Source organism: Mobula birostris, chromosome 21 (assembly GCF_030028105.1).
Source record: "Mobula birostris isolate sMobBir1 chromosome 21, sMobBir1.hap1, whole genome shotgun sequence".
Taxonomy (NCBI): domain Eukaryota; kingdom Metazoa; phylum Chordata; class Chondrichthyes; order Myliobatiformes; family Myliobatidae; genus Mobula; species Mobula birostris.
In genome coordinates this window covers 63328449-63349438 of record NC_092390.1, presented here as the reverse complement: position 1 = coordinate 63349438, position 20990 = coordinate 63328449, and the positions used below count along the sequence as shown (strand labels likewise).

General features: G+C 41.7%; 1 protein-coding gene and 1 long non-coding RNA gene across 2 annotated transcripts in view; one reads left to right on the top strand and one right to left on the bottom strand.

Annotated features, from left to right (window-relative positions):
• Positions 1-16430, bottom strand: part of slc18a2 (solute carrier family 18 member 2) — an 81975-nt gene extending 65545 nt beyond the window's left edge. Inside the window, exons 1-2 of the mRNA XM_072239616.1 lie at positions 16269-16430; positions 15965-16119 (exon numbers count right to left, since the gene is read on the bottom strand). Coding sequence (XP_072095717.1) covers positions 15965-16097 — 133 coding nt within the window. The 5' untranslated portion in view covers positions 16098-16119; positions 16269-16430. The remainder of the gene's footprint in view (positions 1-15964; positions 16120-16268) is intronic.
• Positions 14438-20990, top strand: part of LOC140185842 (uncharacterized) — a 35971-nt gene continuing 29418 nt past the window's right edge. Inside the window, exon 1 of the long non-coding RNA XR_011882738.1 lies at positions 14438-14743. This is a non-coding gene — a long non-coding RNA (uncharacterized lncRNA). The remainder of the gene's footprint in view (positions 14744-20990) is intronic.

Below are 20990 nucleotides of genomic sequence, written 5' to 3'. Positions count from 1 at the left end.
ATCATTCATGATGTTGCCAGCCCTTTTCCAGCACCTTTCTGTGTATATGGTCTTGATGGCAGGTAGGCTGCTGCTGAAGATGTGTTGGGCAGTTTTGACTACCTGTTGTAGAGCCTGCCTGTCCACTAAAGTGCCAGGCAGCGATGCAGCTCTTCAGGATGCTCTCTACTGTGCATCTGTAGAATGACGTGAGTATGGATGTGCAAGGTCCAGTTCTCTTCAGCCCCTCCGAAAGGAGAAGCATTGATCACCACACTTGACTGTGTAGGATGTGTTCTGGGAGAAATAGTGGCTCTGAGAAGTTGGAGCTCATTTAGTGTATGTAATTGGCATGATGGCAGATCATAGAGTGCAAAATCACCATTACTTTATGCATTACCCATGATCAATGGCAAGTTGCAATTCCTACTTTGTCAGTGATCATGCATCAGCATGTTTCCAGTTTCTACAGTCATTAGTGCAGTATGGCTCATGCAGCCCCTTTGATAATCAACAAGGGTGTAGAAGCGTGTCTTTACAATGAGAAATATGCTATGTTCCTACATTCTTAATGTTCAGCAAAAAAATACAGTTACCATTGTATCCATCATCTGCAGATGCCTCTATTGTGTCTACTAAAGGCAACAGTTAGTTGTTAAAATGCTAAAGCTGTCACTGTAAAATGTTAGAAAATACCCTCTGTACAGGTCATTTCTCTGGCATTTCTGAGTTTAAAATATGTGACTGCAAATTCCAAACCATAACCAACTAGTTAGTTGTTGCTGAATCTAAACAGTAACAGATTAGCATTCATACACTGTTCATAATCAGTAGCAGGTTCCATATCAGTCCACATTCAAAATAAATGGTATTATCAAAGTCCAATATGTTACCACATACAACCCTGAGATTAATTTTCCTGCGTGCATACTCAGCAAATCTATAGAATAGTAACTATAACAGGATCAATGAAAGATCAACCAGAGTGCAGAAGACAACAAACTGTGCAAATGCAAATATAAGTGCAACCCCCCTTGGCCAGCCTCAGGGTCGCTCAACTTGCTGTCGTCTAGGGAAACAGCCCTCGGCCCCGCCAAACTGGGTAATTAAGTTTGTGTGGATGCTGTGTGATGTACCCCACCCCGCCCAAATAACAGTCAATACACCAGATACGATTAAATGAATTACAGTTTATTGGTATTCTGGGAACTATTAAATTAATGAGATCAAATATAAAAGGAAAATAAAAGGTGCCACACTTATCAAAGTTCAATCTCTTCGTGCACAAACAGTTGGAGCTCTAGTAACGATTCTCTCTTCACCATTCAATCCCCTCTGACCACCTCGACCAGCCTCCTGGGATCAACCACGGTGGTCAACCAGCCGCTCCACATGAGTCTGTCTCCGTCTCCTCTCCTCGCTGAAGACCCTGAACCTCGGACACCTGCTCGGGGTCCGACCACATTAACTAGTTCACAAAACCTTGTCCATCCTCTCACTGTCCATCGCGCCTTCTGCTAAAAACCCGTGCATCACAATAACTTACAGATACACTAGAAAGAATAACATCTATCCCAATTAATTCGTTTGCTTTCTTATCAATAACATAATCCAAACAAGATGCTAGCGGGAGAACTTTCTCAGCAGTTAACGTAACAAAGAAGCCATTTTAATTATAATGTAAACAAAGCAGCCATTTTAATTAGCCTATGCAGTAACATAAAAGAAGAAACCCCTTACATAAATAAATAGCAACAAATACTGAGAATATGAGATAATGAGATAAAGAGTGCTTAAAGTGAAATCATTGGTTGTGGAAACATTTCAATGATGGGCAAGTGAGTGGAGACAATAGACAATAGACAATAGGTGCAGGAGTAGGCCATTCGGCCCTTTGAGCCAGCACCGCTATTCACTGTGATCATGGCTGATCATCCACAATCAGTATCCAGTTCCTGCCCTATCCCCATAACCTTTGATTCCGCTATCTTTAAGAGCTCTATCCATCTCTTTTTGAAAGCATCCAGAGACTTGGCCTCCACAGCCTTCTGGGGCACAGCATTCCATATATCCACCACTCTCTGGGTGAAAAAGTTTTTCCTCAACTCCGTTCTAAATGGCCTACCCCCAATTCTTAAACTGTGGCCTCTGGTTCTGGACTCACCCATCAGCAGGAACATGCTTCCTGCCTGCAGCGTGTCCTATCCCTTAATAATCTTATATGTTTCAATATGATCCCCTCTCAGCCTTCTAAATTCCAGAGTATACAAGCCCAGTCGCTCCAATCTTTCGACATATGACAGTCCCGCCATCCCGGGAATTAACCTTGTGAATGTACGCTGCACTCCTTCAATAGCAAGAATGTCCTTCCTCAAATTTGGAGACCAAAACTGCACACAGTACTCCAGGTGTGGTCTCACCAGGGCCCTGTACAGCTGCAGAAGGACATCTTTGCTCTTATACTCAATTCCCCTTGTTATGAAGGCCAGCATGCCATTAGCTTTCTTCACTGCCTGCTGTACTTGCATGCTTGCTTTCAGTGACTGATGTACAAGAACACCTAGATCTCATTGTGCTTCCCCTTTTCCTAACTTGACTCCATTTAGATAATAATCTGCCTTCCTGTTCTTACCACCAAAGTGGATAACCTCACATTTATCCACATTAAACTGCATGTGGCATGCATCTGCCCACTCACCCAGCCTGTCCAAGTCACCCTGCATTCTCATAACATCCTCCTCACACTTCACACTGCCACCCAGCTTTGTGTCACCGGCAAATTTGCTAATGTTACTCTTAATTCCCTCATCTAAATCATTAATAAATATTGTAAACAGCTGCAGTCCCAGCACTGAACCCTGCGGTACCCCACTGGTCACCGCCTGCCATTCTGAAAGGGACCCGTTAATCACTACTCTTTGTTTTCTGTCAGCCAGCCAATTTTCAATCCATGTCAGTACTCTGCCCCCAACACCATGTGCACTAATTTTGCCCACTAATCTCCTATGTGGGACTTTATCAAAGGCTTTCTGAAAGTCCAGGTACACTACATCCACTGGCTCTCCCTTGTCCATTTTCATAGTTACATCCTCAAAAAATTCCAGAAGATTAGTCAAGCATGATTTCCCCTGCGTAAATCCATGCTGACTCGGATCAATCCTGTTACTACTATCCAGATGTGTCGTAATTTCATCTTTTATAATTGACTCCGGCATCTTTCCCACCACCGGTGTCAGGCTAACTGGTCTATAATTCCCTGCTTTCTCTCTTCCTCCCTTCTTGAAGAGAGGGACAACATTTCCACCCTCCAATCCACAGGAACTGATCCTGAATCTATAGAACATTGGAAAATGATTACCAGTGCGTCCACGATTTCTAAAACCACCTCCTTAAGTACCCTGGGATGCAGACCATCAGGTCCCAGGGACTTATCAGCCTTCAGACCCAACAGCCTATCCAACACCATTTCCTGCCTAATATAAATTTCCTTCAATTCATCCATTACCCTAGGTCCTTTGGCCACTATTACATCTGGGAGATTGTTTGTGTCTTCACTAGTGAAGACAGATCCAAAGTACCTGTTCAACTCACGCTGCCATTTCCTTGTTCCCCATAATAAATTCACCCGTTTCTGTCTTCAAGGGCCCAATTTTGGTCTTAACTATTTTTTTCGTTTTCACATACCTAAAGAAGCTTTTACTATCCTCCTTTATATTCTAGGCTAGTTTACCTTCGTACCTCATTTTTTCTCCGCTTATTGCCTTTTTAGTTACCTTCTGTTGCTCTTTAAAAGTTTCCCAATCCTCCGGCTTCCCACTCGTCTTTGCTATGTTATACTTCTCTTTTATTTTTATATTGTCCATTGCTTCCTTTGTCAGCCACGGCCTCCCCTTACTCCCCTTAAGATCTTTCTTCCTCTTTGGAATGAACTGATCCTGCACCTTCCACATTATTCCCAGAAACACTTGCCATTGCTGTTCCACTGTCATCCCTGCTAGGGTATTGTTCCATTGAACTTTGGCCAGCTCCTCCCTCATAGCACCATAGTTCCCTTTGTTCAACTGTAATACTGACACTTCCAAGTTTCCCTTCGCCCTCTCAACTTGTAGATTAAAACTTAACATATTATGGTCACTACCTCCTAATGGCTCCTTTACCTCAAGGTCCCTGATCAAATCCGGTTCATTGCACAACACTAAATCTAAAATTGCGTTCTCTCTGGTAGGCTCCAGTACAAGCTGTTCTAAGAATCCATCTCGGAGGGACTCCACAAACTCCCTTTCTTGGGGTCCAGTACCAACCTGATTCCTCCAGTCTACCTGCATGTTGAAATCCCCCATAACAACTGTAGCATTACCTTTACACATGCCAATTTTAACTCTTGATTCAACTTACACCCTACATCCAGACTACTGTTTGGGGGCCTGTAGATAACTCCCATTAGGGTCTTTCTACCCTTAGAATTTCTCAGTTCTATCCATACTGACTCTACGTCTCCTGATTCTATGACCCCCCCTCGCAAGGGACTGAATATCATTCCTCACCAACACAGCCACCCCACCCCGTCTTCCCATCAGTCTGTCCTTTCGATAGGATGTATACCCTTGAATGTTCATTTCCCAGGCCCTGTCCACTTGAAGCCATGTCTCTGTTATTCCCACAACGTCATACTTACCAATTTCCAACTGTGCCTCAAGCACATCCACTTTATTTCTTGTACTCCGTGCATTCATATACAATACTTTTAATTCATTACTCCCCTCACCTCCCATATCAATTCCTATTTCACTTCGCCATTCTGTACTATCCCTTCTTGAGCTTTCTGCTCTGTTGATTCTGAGTGAAGTTATCCCCTTTCGTTCAAGTGCCTGATGGTTAAGGGGTAGCAACTGTTCTTAAACCTGGTGGTCTGAGTCCTGAGGTTCTTGTACCTTCTACCCGATGGCAGCCCTGAGAAGACAGCATGTCCTGGGTCTTTACTCAAATTGTCTGCACACAGTCAATGGCTGGTTGACATAGTTGCATCCATAATACAATGTAAATTAATTCTACCTACCATACAGGCAATTTGAGTATAGACCCCATATGATATGTGGAGCTAATTTGCTTATATTACGGATATGGCCATCTCAGCAACTGGAGCATAAAGCGACTGTTATCTGTAACATGTAACATTTCACACTATGTCTCAATTTGGCAAGCAGTTTCAGGGACTGTGCCATGTACAATTTTCAAAACAAATAGTTCCCACACTGGTCCTACTCAGCGATATATCAGTGCTAAATTTGCCAAAAAGTTGGTGTTGGTATTAATGGTAACAAAATTACATAAGATAACTATCAACAACAATAGTTCTGACAGTCTGTAATTTCCAAAAGATTACATTGTCCCTAATTTTAGAACATGTAGCACCAATGAGAGTTCACACAAGTTGGTAATCTACAAAACATTACACTTCCCACTGTGTTGATAATCAGCACATTGCCTTGGTTCATATTTTATCTGTGATCAATAACAAGATAATTTCTAAAGTTTGATCATAAGTAATAAGTTACAGCTCATGTGGTACCCAGAATTATAATTAAATTTATTCTTCCTACTATACTTATAATTTCCATTTCCTGGTGCAGAAAATTTGTAAACCATTCTATAACTGGGATTTGGATCATATTCCCTATAGTGTCAATAATTGAAAAAATATTTTTTGTATGTTGTTTATAATTCACAATGTTTACATTTGGGATGTAGTCCATAATTGTAATTCCTCCAACACACTGCACCATTTGTCATCACTACCTACAATTCATATAGAGTTTACAATCAGCAATGTGATACAGTTTCTATTACTGCAACAACTATTACCACAACTACTACAATTCAATACTAAAACTGTAATGGATGCCGAGTCATTTGACACTTCTAAATGACAACTCAAAACCAATTTATTTAACCTCGCTTTTAATTGACATCTTTTTCTTTTTTATAAAATGAGAAAGTCTGCAGATGCTGGAGATCCAAAGCAAACACACATAAAATACTGGAGGAACTCAGCAGGTCAGGCTGGATCCTTGGAAATGAATAAAAAGTCAATGTTTTGGCCATAATCCTTCGTCAGGACTGGAAATGAAGGGGGGAAGAATCCACTGAATATAATTAGCCAATCATGTGGTATTAACCCTTCCTTTCCAGTCATGAACAAGGGTGTCAACCTGAAATGTCGCCTGTTTATTCATTTCCATGGATACTGCCTGAACTGCTGAGTTTCTCTGGCATTATGGGTGTTTTGCTTTCGTCTTTTATTTACATGTTTATTTTTTTGAAATTTATTTACACATTTGTACTTTTATCCTTTTGTAAACCATATTGAACTGCATCATCTGTATGAAAAATTCTTTATAAATAAAATTATTATCAATATTAATATTATTATATCTTTTCCTGTCAGTCACCTTATGTATACACACTCCTGTACCTAGTCTCAATTTACATACAGTACACACAATCAGTGTATGTATACCAGCTAATCTTATGTAATTATATTTATTCTGCTTTTTATTGTGTCCTTTATGCTTAATGTATTTTTTACACTGCATCAGATCCAGAATAAAAATCATTTAATTCTCCTTTACACCCGTGTACTGACAGATGACAATAAATAATCTTCAATCTTGAATTTTGAGCAGGTTTCAGTTAATCAGGAGCAGGTAACAATTAATGAAGTGTATAGATTCAGTGCAACACTCACAACACGCTGGAGGAACTCAGCAGGTTGGGCAGCATCCGTGGAAATGATTCAGTCAACGTTTCGGGCCGGAACCCTTCGTCAGGACTGAAGAGGGAAGGGGCAGAGGCCCTATAAAGAAGGTGGGGGGAGGGTGGGAAGGAGAAGGCTGGTAAGTTCCAGGTGAAAAACCAGTAAGGGGAAAGATCAAGGGGTGGGGGAGGGGAAGCAGGGAGGTGAAAGGCAGGAAAGGTGAAGAAAGAATAGGGGAAAGCCCAATGGATAGTAGAAGGAGGCGGAATAAAAAGGGAGGTAGTAGGCAGCTGGGGGAGGGGGCAGAGTGAAACTGGGATGGGAGAAGGGAGGGGGAGGGAATTACCAGAAGTTGGAGAATTCTATGTTCATACCAAGGGGCTGGAGACTACCTAAACGGTATATGAGGTGTTGCTCCTCCAACCTGAGTTTAACCTCATCATGGCAGTAAAGGAGGGCACGTATGGACATATCCGAATGGGAATGTGAAGCAGAGCTGAAGTGGGTGGCTACTGGGAGATCCTGTCTGTTGTGGCGGATGGAGCAGAGGTGCTCGATGAAGCAGTCCCCCAATCTGCGGAGGCCGCACAGGGAGCACCGGATGCAATAGATGACTCCAACAGACTCACAAGTGAAGTGTTGCCTCACCTGGAAGGACTGTTAGGGGTCCTGACTCCCGGTGCAGCCTCCTCTACATCGGTGAAGCCCGACGCAGATTGGGGGACCGCTTCGTCGAGCACCTCCACTCCGTCTGCCATAACAGACAGGATCTCCCGGTTGCCACCCACTTCAACTCTGCTTCACATTCTCATCGGATATGTCCATACATGGCCTCCTCTACTGCCATGATGAGGCTAAACTCAGGTTGGAGGAGCAACACCTCATATACCGTCTAGGTAATCTCTAGCCCCTTGGTATGAACATCAAATTCTCCAGCTTCCAGTAATTCCCCCCCCCCCGCTTCCCCTATCCCAGTTTCACTCTGCCCCCTCCTCCAGCTGCCTATCACCACCCTCATGGTTCTGCCTCCTTTTACTACCCATTGCGTTTTCCCCTATTCCTTCTTCACCTTTCCGGCCTATCCCCTCCCTGCTTCCCCTCCCCCACCCCTTGATCTTTCCCCTTACTGGTTTTTCACCTGGAACCTACCAGCCTTCTCCTTCCCACCCTCCCCCCACCTTCTTTATAGGGCCTCTGCCCCTTCCCTCTTCAGTCCTGATGAAGGGTTCTGGCCTGAAACGTTGACTGATCGTTTCCACAGATGCTGCCCAACCTGCCGAGTTCCTCCAGTGTGTTGTGAGTGTCGCTTTGACCCCAGCATCTGCAGAGTATTTTGTGTTTAGATTCAGTGGTTTATTGCAGATCCTGGAGTGGCTATTTTACACTAGTGGCCACTTTATCAGGTACACCTGTACACCTGTTCGGTAATGGAAATATCTAATCAGCTAATCATGTTGCAGCAACTCAATGCATAAAAGCATGCAGACATGTTTCAGCAGGTTCAGTTATTGTTCAGACAAAGCATCAGAATGGGGAAGTAATGTGATGTACATGAATTTGACTTTTAGTGCCAGATGGGGTTGTTTGCCTATCTCAGGAACCGTTGACCTTCTGGGATTTTGACACACAATGGTCCCTAGAGCTTACAGAGAATGGTGCAAGAAACAAAAAACATCCAGCGATTGGCAGTTCTGTGAGCTAAAACACCTTGTTAATGAGAGGGATCAGAGGAGAATGGCCAGACTGGCTCAAGCTGACAGGAAGGTGACAATAACTCAACGAACCATGTGCAGAAGACCATCACTGAACACAGAACTCATCAAATCTTGAAGTAGATGGGCTACACTCACTGGCCACTTTATTAGGTACAGGAGAGACAGGAGCGCCACGGTAGTATAGAGGTTAGCTCAATGCCATTGCAGTTCAGGGCATTCCAAAGTTCAGAGTTCACTTCTAGCTCTATTCTGTAAGAAGTCTCTGTACGTCCTCCTAGTAGAATGTGTGGGTTCTCCCAAGGTGCTCTGGTTTCCTCCCACAGTCCAAAGATGTACCAGGAAGGTTAATTGGTCATTGTAAATTGTCCTGCCATTGGGTTAGGCTTAATCAGGGTTGTGGGGTCACTGGGGCAACATTGCTCTAAGGGCCAAAAGGGTATACTCTGCACACATCACTAAATAAATAAACGTCCACTGAGTGTATACCAGCGAGTTTCAGTTCAAACTGTTAGAGAGCTGCAACTGTCTGTCAGGTTTCCAATCTGCAATTTATAACGTTCATCCAGTCAATTGGCCAAGGTTTCCATTCCCACAGTGTCAGTAAATGGCAAACATCCACTTCCTAGAATCAGCAAATATTTCAGTTCATAAAGTGTCTATAATTAGCAAAAATAAACAGTGGCTATGCTATGTAGAATTGGCAATAGTAGAGCATTTAATGTCAATAATCTGGAACAAGATACATTTTCTTGAGTGTTTCTAATGGAATAATGTTGCAGTGACTGTAGTTTCCATAATTGGCATTGAATCATCAAGTTCTCTGGTGACACAACAGTGGTTGGCCTCGTCAACAACAACGATGAGATGGCGTACAGAGAGGAGCAGAGCGGCTGGTAGAATGGTGGGAGCACAACAACTGTGTATCAACATGGACAAGACCAAGGAGATGATTGTGGACTGTAGGAAGGTACAGGCTGATCACTCCTCATTGCACATACACAGCTCATCCATGCAGGAAGTTAGGAGCTCTCAGTTTCTGGGAGTGCACATAACAAGCTATCTTAACTGCTCCCTCTTTGGTCAGGAAATCACAACAACCTTTCTGCTCCCTGAGGAGATTGAGGCGAGTGAAGCTATCTCCTCCCCTGACCCCCACCACCCCACCCCTGAATCCAAGCCAGTTTTACAGGAGCAACATCAACAGTGTCCTGACTAGCTGTGTCACTGTCTGGTATGGGAATTATAAGGCTTCTAACCACTATCTCGAATTACTAGATAAGATTTAAACCCTACGGTCTCTATCCTCTGAACTCAGCCGTGTTAACATTCACTTGGTATCATTAACATGCATCACATTCATGCAGAGCTATGATCAGAAATATCACTGGCTTTTCTCTCCTTGGCAACAGATAGCACAGATAAAAAATTACCATTATATATATATTGAAGGCAACAAAAAAAAATTACTAAATTTGCTGATGACACAAGGATGGACAAGACTCGATTAAAGTGGCTAAGATTCCAAAACGCCTTAGACTTAGATAAGTGTTTCTTCATGTGGATAAATCAAACTTTACCATTTTTATAACTATAGATGGGGTTTTGGTGGGTCGCCCATACAGGACAGGATTAGGGTCAGGTTTAAAATCATTGGCATATGTCATGAAATTTGTTGCTTTGCGGCAGCAGTTTTATATATATATATAATAGTTAAATAAAGTAAGTAGTGCAAAAATAAAAATTTTAAAAAAGTGTAGTGAGGTAGCGTTCACGGGTTCAATGTCCATTCAGAAATTGGATACCAGAGGGAAAGAAGCTGTTCCCGAATCGTTGAGTGTGTGCCTTCAGGCTCCCATACCTCCTCCTTGATGGTAGCAATGAGAATAAGGCATGACCTGGGTGATCACGAACCTTAATGATAGACTTTTTGAGGCATTGCTCCTTGAAGATATCACGGGCCAGTGATGGAGCTGACTGAGTTTACAACTTTCTGTGGCTTATAATTTCGATCCTGTGCAGTAGCCCCTCCATCGTCCCCACTCCCCCTCCCATATCAGACAATGATGCAACCAGTTAGAACGCTCTCCACGGTACATTTGTAGAAATTTGTGAGTGACTTTGATGACATACCAAATCTCCTCAAACTCAAACGAAATACAGCTGCTGTTGTGCCTTCTTTGTAACTGCATTGATATGTTCATCCCGGGACAGACCTTCAGAAATGCTGGCACACAGAAGAGGCAAACCTTGCCTTTCAAAGGGTTGAGTGTATTTGCAACTTCTTCTTAAAAGGGTAGTGGAAGCAGTCTTTGGATAATATTAAGATAGAAGATAGGACAGTTCTGCACAGGATCAAGCCTGTCAGCCTACTGTCAATCATAGAGCTAGTCTAACTAATCCTATCTGCCTATGTGTAGTCTGCATCCTTCTGCTCCTTGCCTGGCACAGGAAGAGTCGACATACCTCTGATACAGTGTTATTGTATCTTCTACCAGTCTCAAGAAGATAACTTGCCTCACATCTCCTTTTAACTTACAAAGATATAAAGATAAATGTACATTGAAACATCAATTGCATCAATGACCAACACAGTCTGAGAATGAGCTGGGGGCAGCCTATAAGTGTTGCAGTGTTTCCGGTGCCAAACCACCTTAACCTTTACCTTCTGTATTTGACACTTCCATCCCGGAAAAATAGGACATATTATCTTATCATTATGTGCCGTGTCATATAACGTCGGCGATCATGGTCTTTATGACCATGATTGTTATAGTCATAGAACCATAGAGAAATACAGAACAGAAATAGGCCCTTTGGCCCATTTAGTCCATGCTGAAACCATTTAAGTTGCCTACTCCCATCGACCTGCACGGAGACCATAACCCTCTATATCCCTACTATCCATGTACCTATCCAAACTTCTCTTAAACGTTGAAATCGAGCTCACATGCATCACTTGTGCTGGCAGTTCATTCCACAATCTCATGACCCTCTGAGTGAAAAAGTTTCCTTTCCTGTTCCCCTTAAATATTACTGTTCCTATTCCATCTGTAATCACCATTTCTATTTCTTGTTCTTGATTATTGACATTGTCACCGATTACAAGCTGTTGCTTATTATAGAGATGACAAGTCACATTATTTATTGGTATCAGAGGAAATATAACTGTACTCAGGTGGCACAGTAGTACAACGCTTTACGATACCGATGACCAGGTTCAGTTACTGTCTTTACCTGTAAGGAGTTTGTGCGTTCTCCCCGTGACCGCGTGGGTTTCCTCGGAGTGTTCCAGTTTCCTCACCCAGTCCAAAGACAGACCGGTTAGTATGTTAATTAGTCATTGTAAATTGTCCCGTTATTAGGCTGGGGTTAAATCGGGGATTGCTGGGTGGCAAGGCACAAAGGACTGGAAGGGCCAATTCCACGCTGTATCTCAAATGTCAATGTAAGAACTATATATTGAGGCAATGACTGATACTATAAAAAATGCAATTTGCTGCTGATTATAAAACTGATTACAATTACCAAAGAATACATTTTTCAGTGCCAAGATACAGACCTTACAATGTCTACATTCAACAACAAGTTACAGCTACTGCACAGCTGGTTATTGCAAAGCCTCGCAATTCTTATGAAAGTTATAATCAACATCAAATTCCCTTCCCTACAATATTTCCAATTAGCTGCAAATAATAGCTTGCAGTGTCTAACAAGTTACAGTTTACAGTAGCAACTAACCGTGTTTTTGACCATCAGCAAGTTGCTGTTCTATGACAACAATGTTACAGTTCTGGGGTTTGGAATGCTGACACTATTTCCAATGCTATTTGTAATTGTCATCCTATTTTCTACAAACAAGATAAAGTACATCTCCCACAGTATCTATGCTGGATAACAGTGTTCAGCTCCTTCAGCATTTATAATTAGGGACCTGCTACCATCAAGTTATAAACACAAGAGATTCTGAAAATGCAGGGTAATACACATAAAATGCTGGGGAAATTCAGCAGGTCAGGCAGCATTTATAGAGGGGCTGAGATGCTGAGACTCCTCACTAGGGAAGGGCCCTTTACCTCTTCATTTAACCTCTCCCAGCTTCTTACTTCATAGCTCCTCTCCACCTTTCCTCTCAGCTGGTCTCACCTGCCACCTGCCATCTTGTTCCTTCTCTGCCCCCGCCCCCCACTACTTTCTTATTCTGGCTTCTGACCCCACTTCCTTTTCCAATCTGATGATAAATCTTGTCCCTAAATGTCAACTGTTGATTCCCCCTTAGACATGCTGTCTGACTTGCTGAGTACCCCCAGCAATATGTCTGTGTTGCATCTGTAAATTACATTTCTTATTTAATTGGCAATAACAACCATATTGTACCATGGGTAAATTATTCCTACAGATCTGTGACAAATAATTGCTCCTCCAATGTATTTAATCTGATATGACAAAATAATCTTCAACAGTTTCTGCAGAATCTGTTAACTACTGTCCCACAAAAAAAAACTGCATCAATAATGTATTACAAGTTACAGCTCCAATTGTGCTTACAATCAGTTGTAAGTTGTATACTCAGTATCTATAACAACTACAAGGTACTGTTCATGTAAATAACAATCTATAATCTAATGAAAAATGCCCTCTTTGTCTAGTATGAAATTTTGTGATACGTTATTTGCCCAATGGTGTCTGCAATCATGAGTTACAGTTACTAGAACTATAAAAAGACATATTGGTTAGTAGGTTAATTGGACGCTGTAAATTGTTCCGTGATTAGGTTCGAGTTAAATCGTGGATAAATTGTGGCTCCATTTATAATTCACAAGTTGTAAATCCTACAATATCTATCAACAGATATTGTTAATGATTCACGTGATTGTTTATTACATTTGTATTTACCGAGAGTTTTTACTAAATTTTACTAAGTCCAGTGCTTGCAACCAGTTCCAGATTGCTAGATACGAAAGCCCAAAAGCACATTCCACCAAGCTGAAGGACTGTTTCTATCCCACTGGTATCAGACTCTTGTACCATGAGATGGACTCTTAGCCTCACAATCTGCCTGGTAATGATGATTTTGCACTTCCTCATTTGTCTGCAGTGCACTTTCCCTATAGCGTTTACCTTTATTCTGCATTGTTCTACCTCAATGCAGTGTAACAATGATCTCTTTGAACAGTGTGTAAAGCAAGCTATTCTCTGTCTATCCCTAACGGTGACAAATAAGCCAGTACCAGTTTACAATGTATGATGTACCTATGATTAGCAACATAGTATAGTCATAACAAACAACAATCTGCAACATGTTTCAGTTTCTATAATTAGCATTCCTGCAGTCATCACAATATCCATAATCATTTGATAGAATGGTAGGAGGTCTCAATTTCTATGGTGCAAATATAATTAGCAGCCACAGTCTCTCTCTGTATGTCTGTAATGGACAACCAGTTAGTCCAACAGTATTCATGGCCATCTAGAAATTCAGTACCTTGAGTTAGCAGAATCAGAAACAAGTAATTTCTTTGTGTTTATTAATATTATCTGCAGCAACATTAGGTCTCCTTTAATGCCCAGAATCTCTTCCTAGCTAAGTCCTCTCGTCTTGCAGTCTTGCAACCATTCATACCTTGTCTCAGGTTGAGGAGTTAGACTCTTCAGTGTCTATGACCAGAAACACATTTACTCGCTACAACATCTATGTTCAGTGACAGGTTTTTTCTTTCAATAATTTATAATCAAAGTCACATTTCATTATATCTCAATAACCACCTTAACAGTCTATTTGTAATGTTCAGCAGTTTATTCCTCTTACAATATCTACATTGATTACAACACAAGTTGTTGCGTAAAATTACTGTCTGTACTATGTCCGTATTTAACAATAAATTGCGCTTCCTACATTGTTCACAATCTCAAACAGGAAATGGCCCCTACAGTTTCCACACTGTGAAAATAAATTGTAATTACTGTATCCTGAAGACTGGTGATATCTAAAGGGAGGGAAAAGAGAATGCAGAGTCGAATGAGAATGGGAACTTGAAGAGACGGGGATTGGTCCTCTTAGAGCAAAGCAGATCAGAAAGAAATGTAGAGGTGTTCAAAATTACATGGGGTGTTGGGAAAAGAGATCGAATTTAACATCCCACATAATTCTGAAAACATCTGTCGGTTTCGCTTGTTCCACTCTGTTCCCCGAGGAAACACGGTTTCTCCAAATCCTCTCCTAATTCTTGGAGGAATTCCACTAAACATCCTCTTACTAACTTCTCATCGTCTGAAGTAACTGGCAAAATAACTAAAGGTAAGCGTATTTTTCCCTCTTCATTGCGAAAATTGTTATAATCCAGAATGTATTTTCTGATCGATTGCTAAAATCTCTAACAATATTCAAAGTACTGAAATAAAGTTAACTTGTAGAGTGAAGAGGAAGGTAAAGACTGCGGCGCTATTTGGACCTATTTCAAAGAGAGACGAATTGCAGCTTATTATCAGCGGCTGCATTCCGATTCTACATAATGATAAACCACACATTGTCTGTAATCCGAAAACCAATGCCCATGGTTTAAACAGTCCGGCGCACGCCAGTCTCTCCACTGTTTGTAAACTACATAGGGCCCATTATACAGTACACAGAAAATTATAGCATTTTGCTTTATAGAATTCCAATTACAGTTGGCGCGATTCTAACCGATTCAAATCAGACTAAATTTAAAAATTTGATCCGAATCAAATCAAAATCCAGTCTCCTCCAATGAAAAACACAAAAGAGAAAATCCTCAAACTTGTTCTCTGTACATTATCGAGCAAGTGACTTCCTTGAGATCTGTGCTAACTCAGTACTTACTGAAATTGTCCGTGACAATGCTATCAGTATGGGTGCGGGAAACTACCAACAATGACAAGTTCCTTTAAATACTGAAATCTAACAGTTCATATATCCGAAAAAGTACCGCCTGCAACAATACACAGACCAATTTGTTCCGGAAGATTAGCGGTCTCTGAATTGGACAGAAACCCCTCAGGATTTACACGTTAAGATTGTGAGTGTGTTTTCATCGTGCTCAGCTACAGAACTATTGTGAAGTTACGGCGATCCAAACGCTCCGAAATTGAAAACCCTGTTAATTCCCTTCATAAGATCACGATACAAAGTGCAACCATCAATTTTAATTGCTGCCTTAGACTAAAGATAATTTTACCCTAAATGGTCACTAAAGAGGGCGAACGTATCTAGTCTGTAACTACGAATAGATCTACTGGTGTTATCGTTAAGTAAGTAGCAAAATCAATCTAAAAAAAAAGTCATTTCTCCATCCGCCTTTCAAGGGAAGGATGTTCATCTCAACATCCTGCTTCGGTGGAACAGAACGTCGAGCAGAGCTGGCCCCATTCTTTTTAAACTGCAGAGGGGCGGGCACAGGGTGGGCGTTATGTGGCCTTAGAAAAGCTCAGAAGCTGCTGTACTTGCAAGAAGCCTGCCGCTTGATCAGCCGGGCGCCGAGTCCCGACTCCCGTCACTTACCCACCACGGTCAGCAGCATGTTGTCCAGCAGCAGCGCGATGAAGACTATGCACAGGATGAGTTTCCGAGACTGCCGACCGTCCCTCAGCCAACGCAAGAAACTAAACTCACTCAGACTCTCTAGCGCACCCATCACTCCCGATGTTCACGGCAACCTGCGGGGGCAAAGAACAAAATACTGCTCACTAGTAGCTACGAATAATGTTAAAATGTCAGGTTACACTTGGATATAACATTCATATCCATTAGAAGAAATAGCTTTCTTTGCGAAATTACTGTTTGTAATAGAAACCGAATTCTGTACCCTCTTTGACAGAGTGTTGTGCTGCGCTATCTAGTCCGATGCTAGCTACTTTGATTAGCAATGTACGAAGCTGGGCTTTGTGTGAAAGTCACTACAGTCTCGGCTGGCTCGGGCAGTGGAGGTCCATGCAGCCAGGAGCCAGCGGGTGTTCGTCTCCCCAGTGCCGCGGTTGACGTGATAAGTGAGAGGCTCGATAAAACGCGCAAGGGTGTGATTATCTCCAGCCCATTGGCCAATCGGCTGCCTCCCGACTTTCAAGCCGCATACTCCTTCTAAGAAATCATAGTTCTCACATTCGATTTCATTTTGGTATACCTGCTTCTTCGGCAAACCCTGCGCGGAAGCTGAAGGATGAGGTGTTTTGGAACAACGTGCACATTTCACGCAACCTGGATGTGCTAAATTCAGGAATCCAATATTTTTGTAGTGAAATCGCTGACAAGAATTATTGGCGAAACAAAGACGTGAAGATGTAAATTGATAAATAACGAAAAATGGTGGAAACGCCGAGCAGGCAGATCGCATCTGCGGAAAGACAAGCAGAGTTAATGTTTTGTATTTATGAACTTAATTAGAGTATAGAAAAGTACAGCACAGAAACAGAACCTTTGGCCCATCTAGTCAATACCAATACAATTTAACCTTCCTTCTGTCTCCATAGTTGCTGTCTGATCCGTTGTGTGCTTCCAGCCCTGCCGAAGGGTTTCGGCCCGAAACGTGGACTGTACCTTTTTCCATAGATGCTGCCTGACCTGCTGAGTTCCTCTAGCGTTTCATGTGTGTTGTTCAGATTTCCAGCATCTGCAGATTTTCTCGTTTATCTTTGAATTGAATTGAATTGACTTTTAACTTACATCCTTCATATGCACGAGGAGTAAAAATCTTTACATTACGTCTCTGTCTAAATGTGCAATGTGCAATTATAGTAATTTATAATAAATATTATGTATAATGTACAACAGGATAGTCAATATAACATAAAAATGCAATTGTATCAACATGAATTAAGCAGTCTGATAGCCTGGTGGAGGCTGTCCCAGAGCCTATTGGTCCTGGCTTTTATGCTGTGGTACCATTTCCCTGGAACAGTTTGTGGTTGGGGTGAATCGGGTCTCCAATGATCCTTCGGGCCTTTTTACACACTTGTCTTTGTAAGTGTCCTGAATCATGGGAATTTCACAACTACAGATGTGCTGGGCTGTCCACACCACTCTCTGCAGAGTCCTGTGATTGAAGGAAGTACAGTTCCCATACCAGGCAGTGATGCAGCCAGTCAGGGTGCTCTCAATTGTGCCCCTGTAGAAAGTTCTTAGAATATGGGGGGCCATACCAGAAGTCTTCAACCATCGAAGGTGAAAGAGGTGCTATTGTGCCTGTTCATCACACAACCACATGAAGTCCTTGGTGATGTTTATGCCAAGGAACTTAAAGCTGTCTTGTGAGTACTTCTATCATGTCTTGATTTCAGATCTCCATTTTAAAACTTTCCATTAACTCTATACCTGGCTCATCCCACTGACTTCCTATGTCACATGTAGAGAGAAACATATTCTCACTATATCAGCTGTCTCCTGCACTTATGACCTGAGGTTTGAGGCTGTGATTCAAGATTCAAGATTGTTTAATGTCATTTTCTGTACACAAGTGTAAAGGAGAATGTTGTAACTCCAGATCAGATGCAACACAAAAATGAAAGATAAACAACACAATAATAATTTCTAAAGCACACACAATAAATATAACTATATATGATAGTTTATATTTATAAATTGATTGTATGCTCATAAAGTGATCCTAGACTATACATAAGGTAATGGATGGAAGTAATAAAATGATAGTGCAGTTAGTGGGTGGAGGTGTTGATCAGCCTTACTGCTTGAGGAAAGTAACTGTTTTTGAGTCTGGGAGATTAAGTTAACTGCAGAACTAAAAATAGATGCAGTTTATGTTTTTTTTATGTTTCACTGTATTGACCTGAACAATAATATGGGATTTTCTACGTAGATAAAATTATAAAGTTCAAACATCAAAGTGCATTTATTATCAAAATATGTGTACATTATACAACCTTGAGATTCATCTCCTTACAGGCAGCCACAAAACAAAGAAACCCAATAATTCAATAGTTCAATGCTTCCATTTATTATCAGAGAATGCAAACAATACACAACCTGAATTTCTTACTCTCCGCAGACATCCCCAAAACAGAAGAAACCCCCCAAAGAATGAATTACAGAACAAATGTAAGAAACCTAAAGCCCCCTTTCCCCCCATGCACAAGCAGTAGTAAGTAGTATCACCCCTCCCTCTCCCCCACTTATTCTAGCACAAAGCATCAGCATTCCCACCACCCACCATGCCAGCAACAGCAAAGCCCCCAAAGAGAGACCATGGTCTACAGTCCATCACAAACTAACTGTTCACTCCAACATTTCGACATCCCTCAGGCTCTGTCTCTCATGACGGACATCGCTCCTTCCACAGTGAGAAAGGAGACAACAGTTGCTGTTTCGATGTTACAGTCAGTCTGAAGCATTGCTTGTTATTTTGAATTCCCTGACTCAAGAATCGTCAGCAAACTTTCCCTCAAAATAGAACCCATCAAACACCCAATGTGCAGAGAGAGAGAGAGAGAGAGAGAGAGAGAGAGAACAAATTGTACCAAGAATAAGAGCAGGGACACAGCATTCAGACCTGAAGTTCACAAAGCCAGGCCTCACTGCATCTGACATAAGTCCACATCAAGTGAACCCAATTTTGTGTAAACATAACTGAACCCAACCCTCTGCTAAAGTAAATAATAAAAATGAAAGAACCGTTTCCGTTTACTAACGGCCACAATTCAGGGAGCAAAAGACCATTGAATATAATTTGTGCCCTTTTTTGACCAATGGAAGAGCCAGACTTTAATTCTATTAGTTTTTTGGCAAAGTACCTTTGTGTCTTTCAGTTTGGATCAAAAGGGTTTTGCAGTCATCCATCTCCTCAAAACTAACATTTCCAAGTGGTCTTTCTTGAAAGGTTTGTACAGTAACTTTCAGTTAGGTAACCGAATAAAAATGATACAGGATTAAAGTCTCATGGTGATGATCAGACATGCAATCCATTTTATTGCTCCACAGATGTTGGCTGACCGACCGAGCATTTTCAGTTTTACCTTTTGCCTTCCACATCCCCAGTACCTGCAATACAAAATACAAAAGTAAATTTGGACGAAGCTGAAGAGATATTTCTAGGTAGGTATCTGTGGTTCTAAATAGAAATCCACATTGTTGACATTTCCCAGCATCTAAAGATCAATCATCTCTTGGATCCAGTGCAGGATAGACATTTACGTAGAATCTAATTACATCTGGAACTCATACTAATAAGGAGAGGGAGGTGAACCAGAGCCAATTTGAGATTTCAAACTGGAACTGGATAGGCTTTGAGAGAAAAAAACCTGGGAAATTACGGGGAAAGTGGACTGACAGACTTTCCCCATGACAGGCTGACATTAGGTGGTTCAATAACCACCTTCAATCACAGTAATTCAATGATTCTATAAATATTATGAAGACCTTATTTTTGGCCTCATTCACAATCTTAATTCATCAGTCACTATTGCCATTCTTTTCCTTGGAAACTGATAAACTGGACTAGACTGTACTGAATTTTTACTGCTGGGTTTGATTGTGAATTGGTTCACTAAGGCTGCCGATTTCTGTGACCCATCTCCACCACTGTCTTGAGCCACCTGCTGCTGACTAACTCATCCAACTCTGAGCTACCTTTAGTCTAGACTATTCAAACACACTTCTGTCGGACTTTCCTTGATCTGCTCTCTCTATATACGTTACATCAACACTGGCACACCTCAGCCCACTGCCCTCCTCTCTCTACATCCATGATTGTGTGGCTGCGAGGAATCACTAGCGAACTCAAGTGCAAGGATCACAGAGGTCAGCAATTCAAACAAAACTAACGATTTATTACAGAAAATTAAGGAGAAAAATTAACAAGAGCTAAAGTCAACAGAGTCTTGGTGAACTGAAAGCACTTCTGATACACAGAACAACTTGGTCTGATTTTCACTCAACAAGGAACCACAATGTACCAATGAAGAGGGGTTGGTATGCTGCCCTGAAATACATCCCAGAGAACACAGGAATTCTGGACATTGACAATACTGTGCTCACTAAATTATCCCAAATTGAATACAAGTGATTAAAAACAAAGTTCAACAATCCCCAACACTCACCACATGCTGGAGGAACTCAGCAGGTCGGACAGCATCTGTGGAAACGATCAGTCAATGTTTCAGGCTGGAACCCTGACCGGAAACATTGACTGATCGTTTCCACGGATGCTGCCCGACCTGCTGAGTTCCTCCAGCATGTTGTGAGTGTTGCTTTGACCCCAGCATCTGCGGAGTATTTTGTGTTAACAATCCCCATGATCCCAAATGAGACACCTGCAAAACAAAGTGAAAGCCCAGAGCTGGTGCAAAGACAAACAATTAGACATAAAAACTAAAACACGAGGAAATCTGCAGATGCTGGAATTTCAAGCAACACTCATAAAAGTTGCTGCTGAATGCAGCAGGCCAGGCAGCAACTTTTATATAGACATAAAAACTAAACTACCCAAGGATAAAGCATATGCACACAGTGAATCCCAGAAAAAGAGAAAATACAGTCCCCATGCTAACGGACAAAGAACTTTTCAAATTGACCTCTGGTT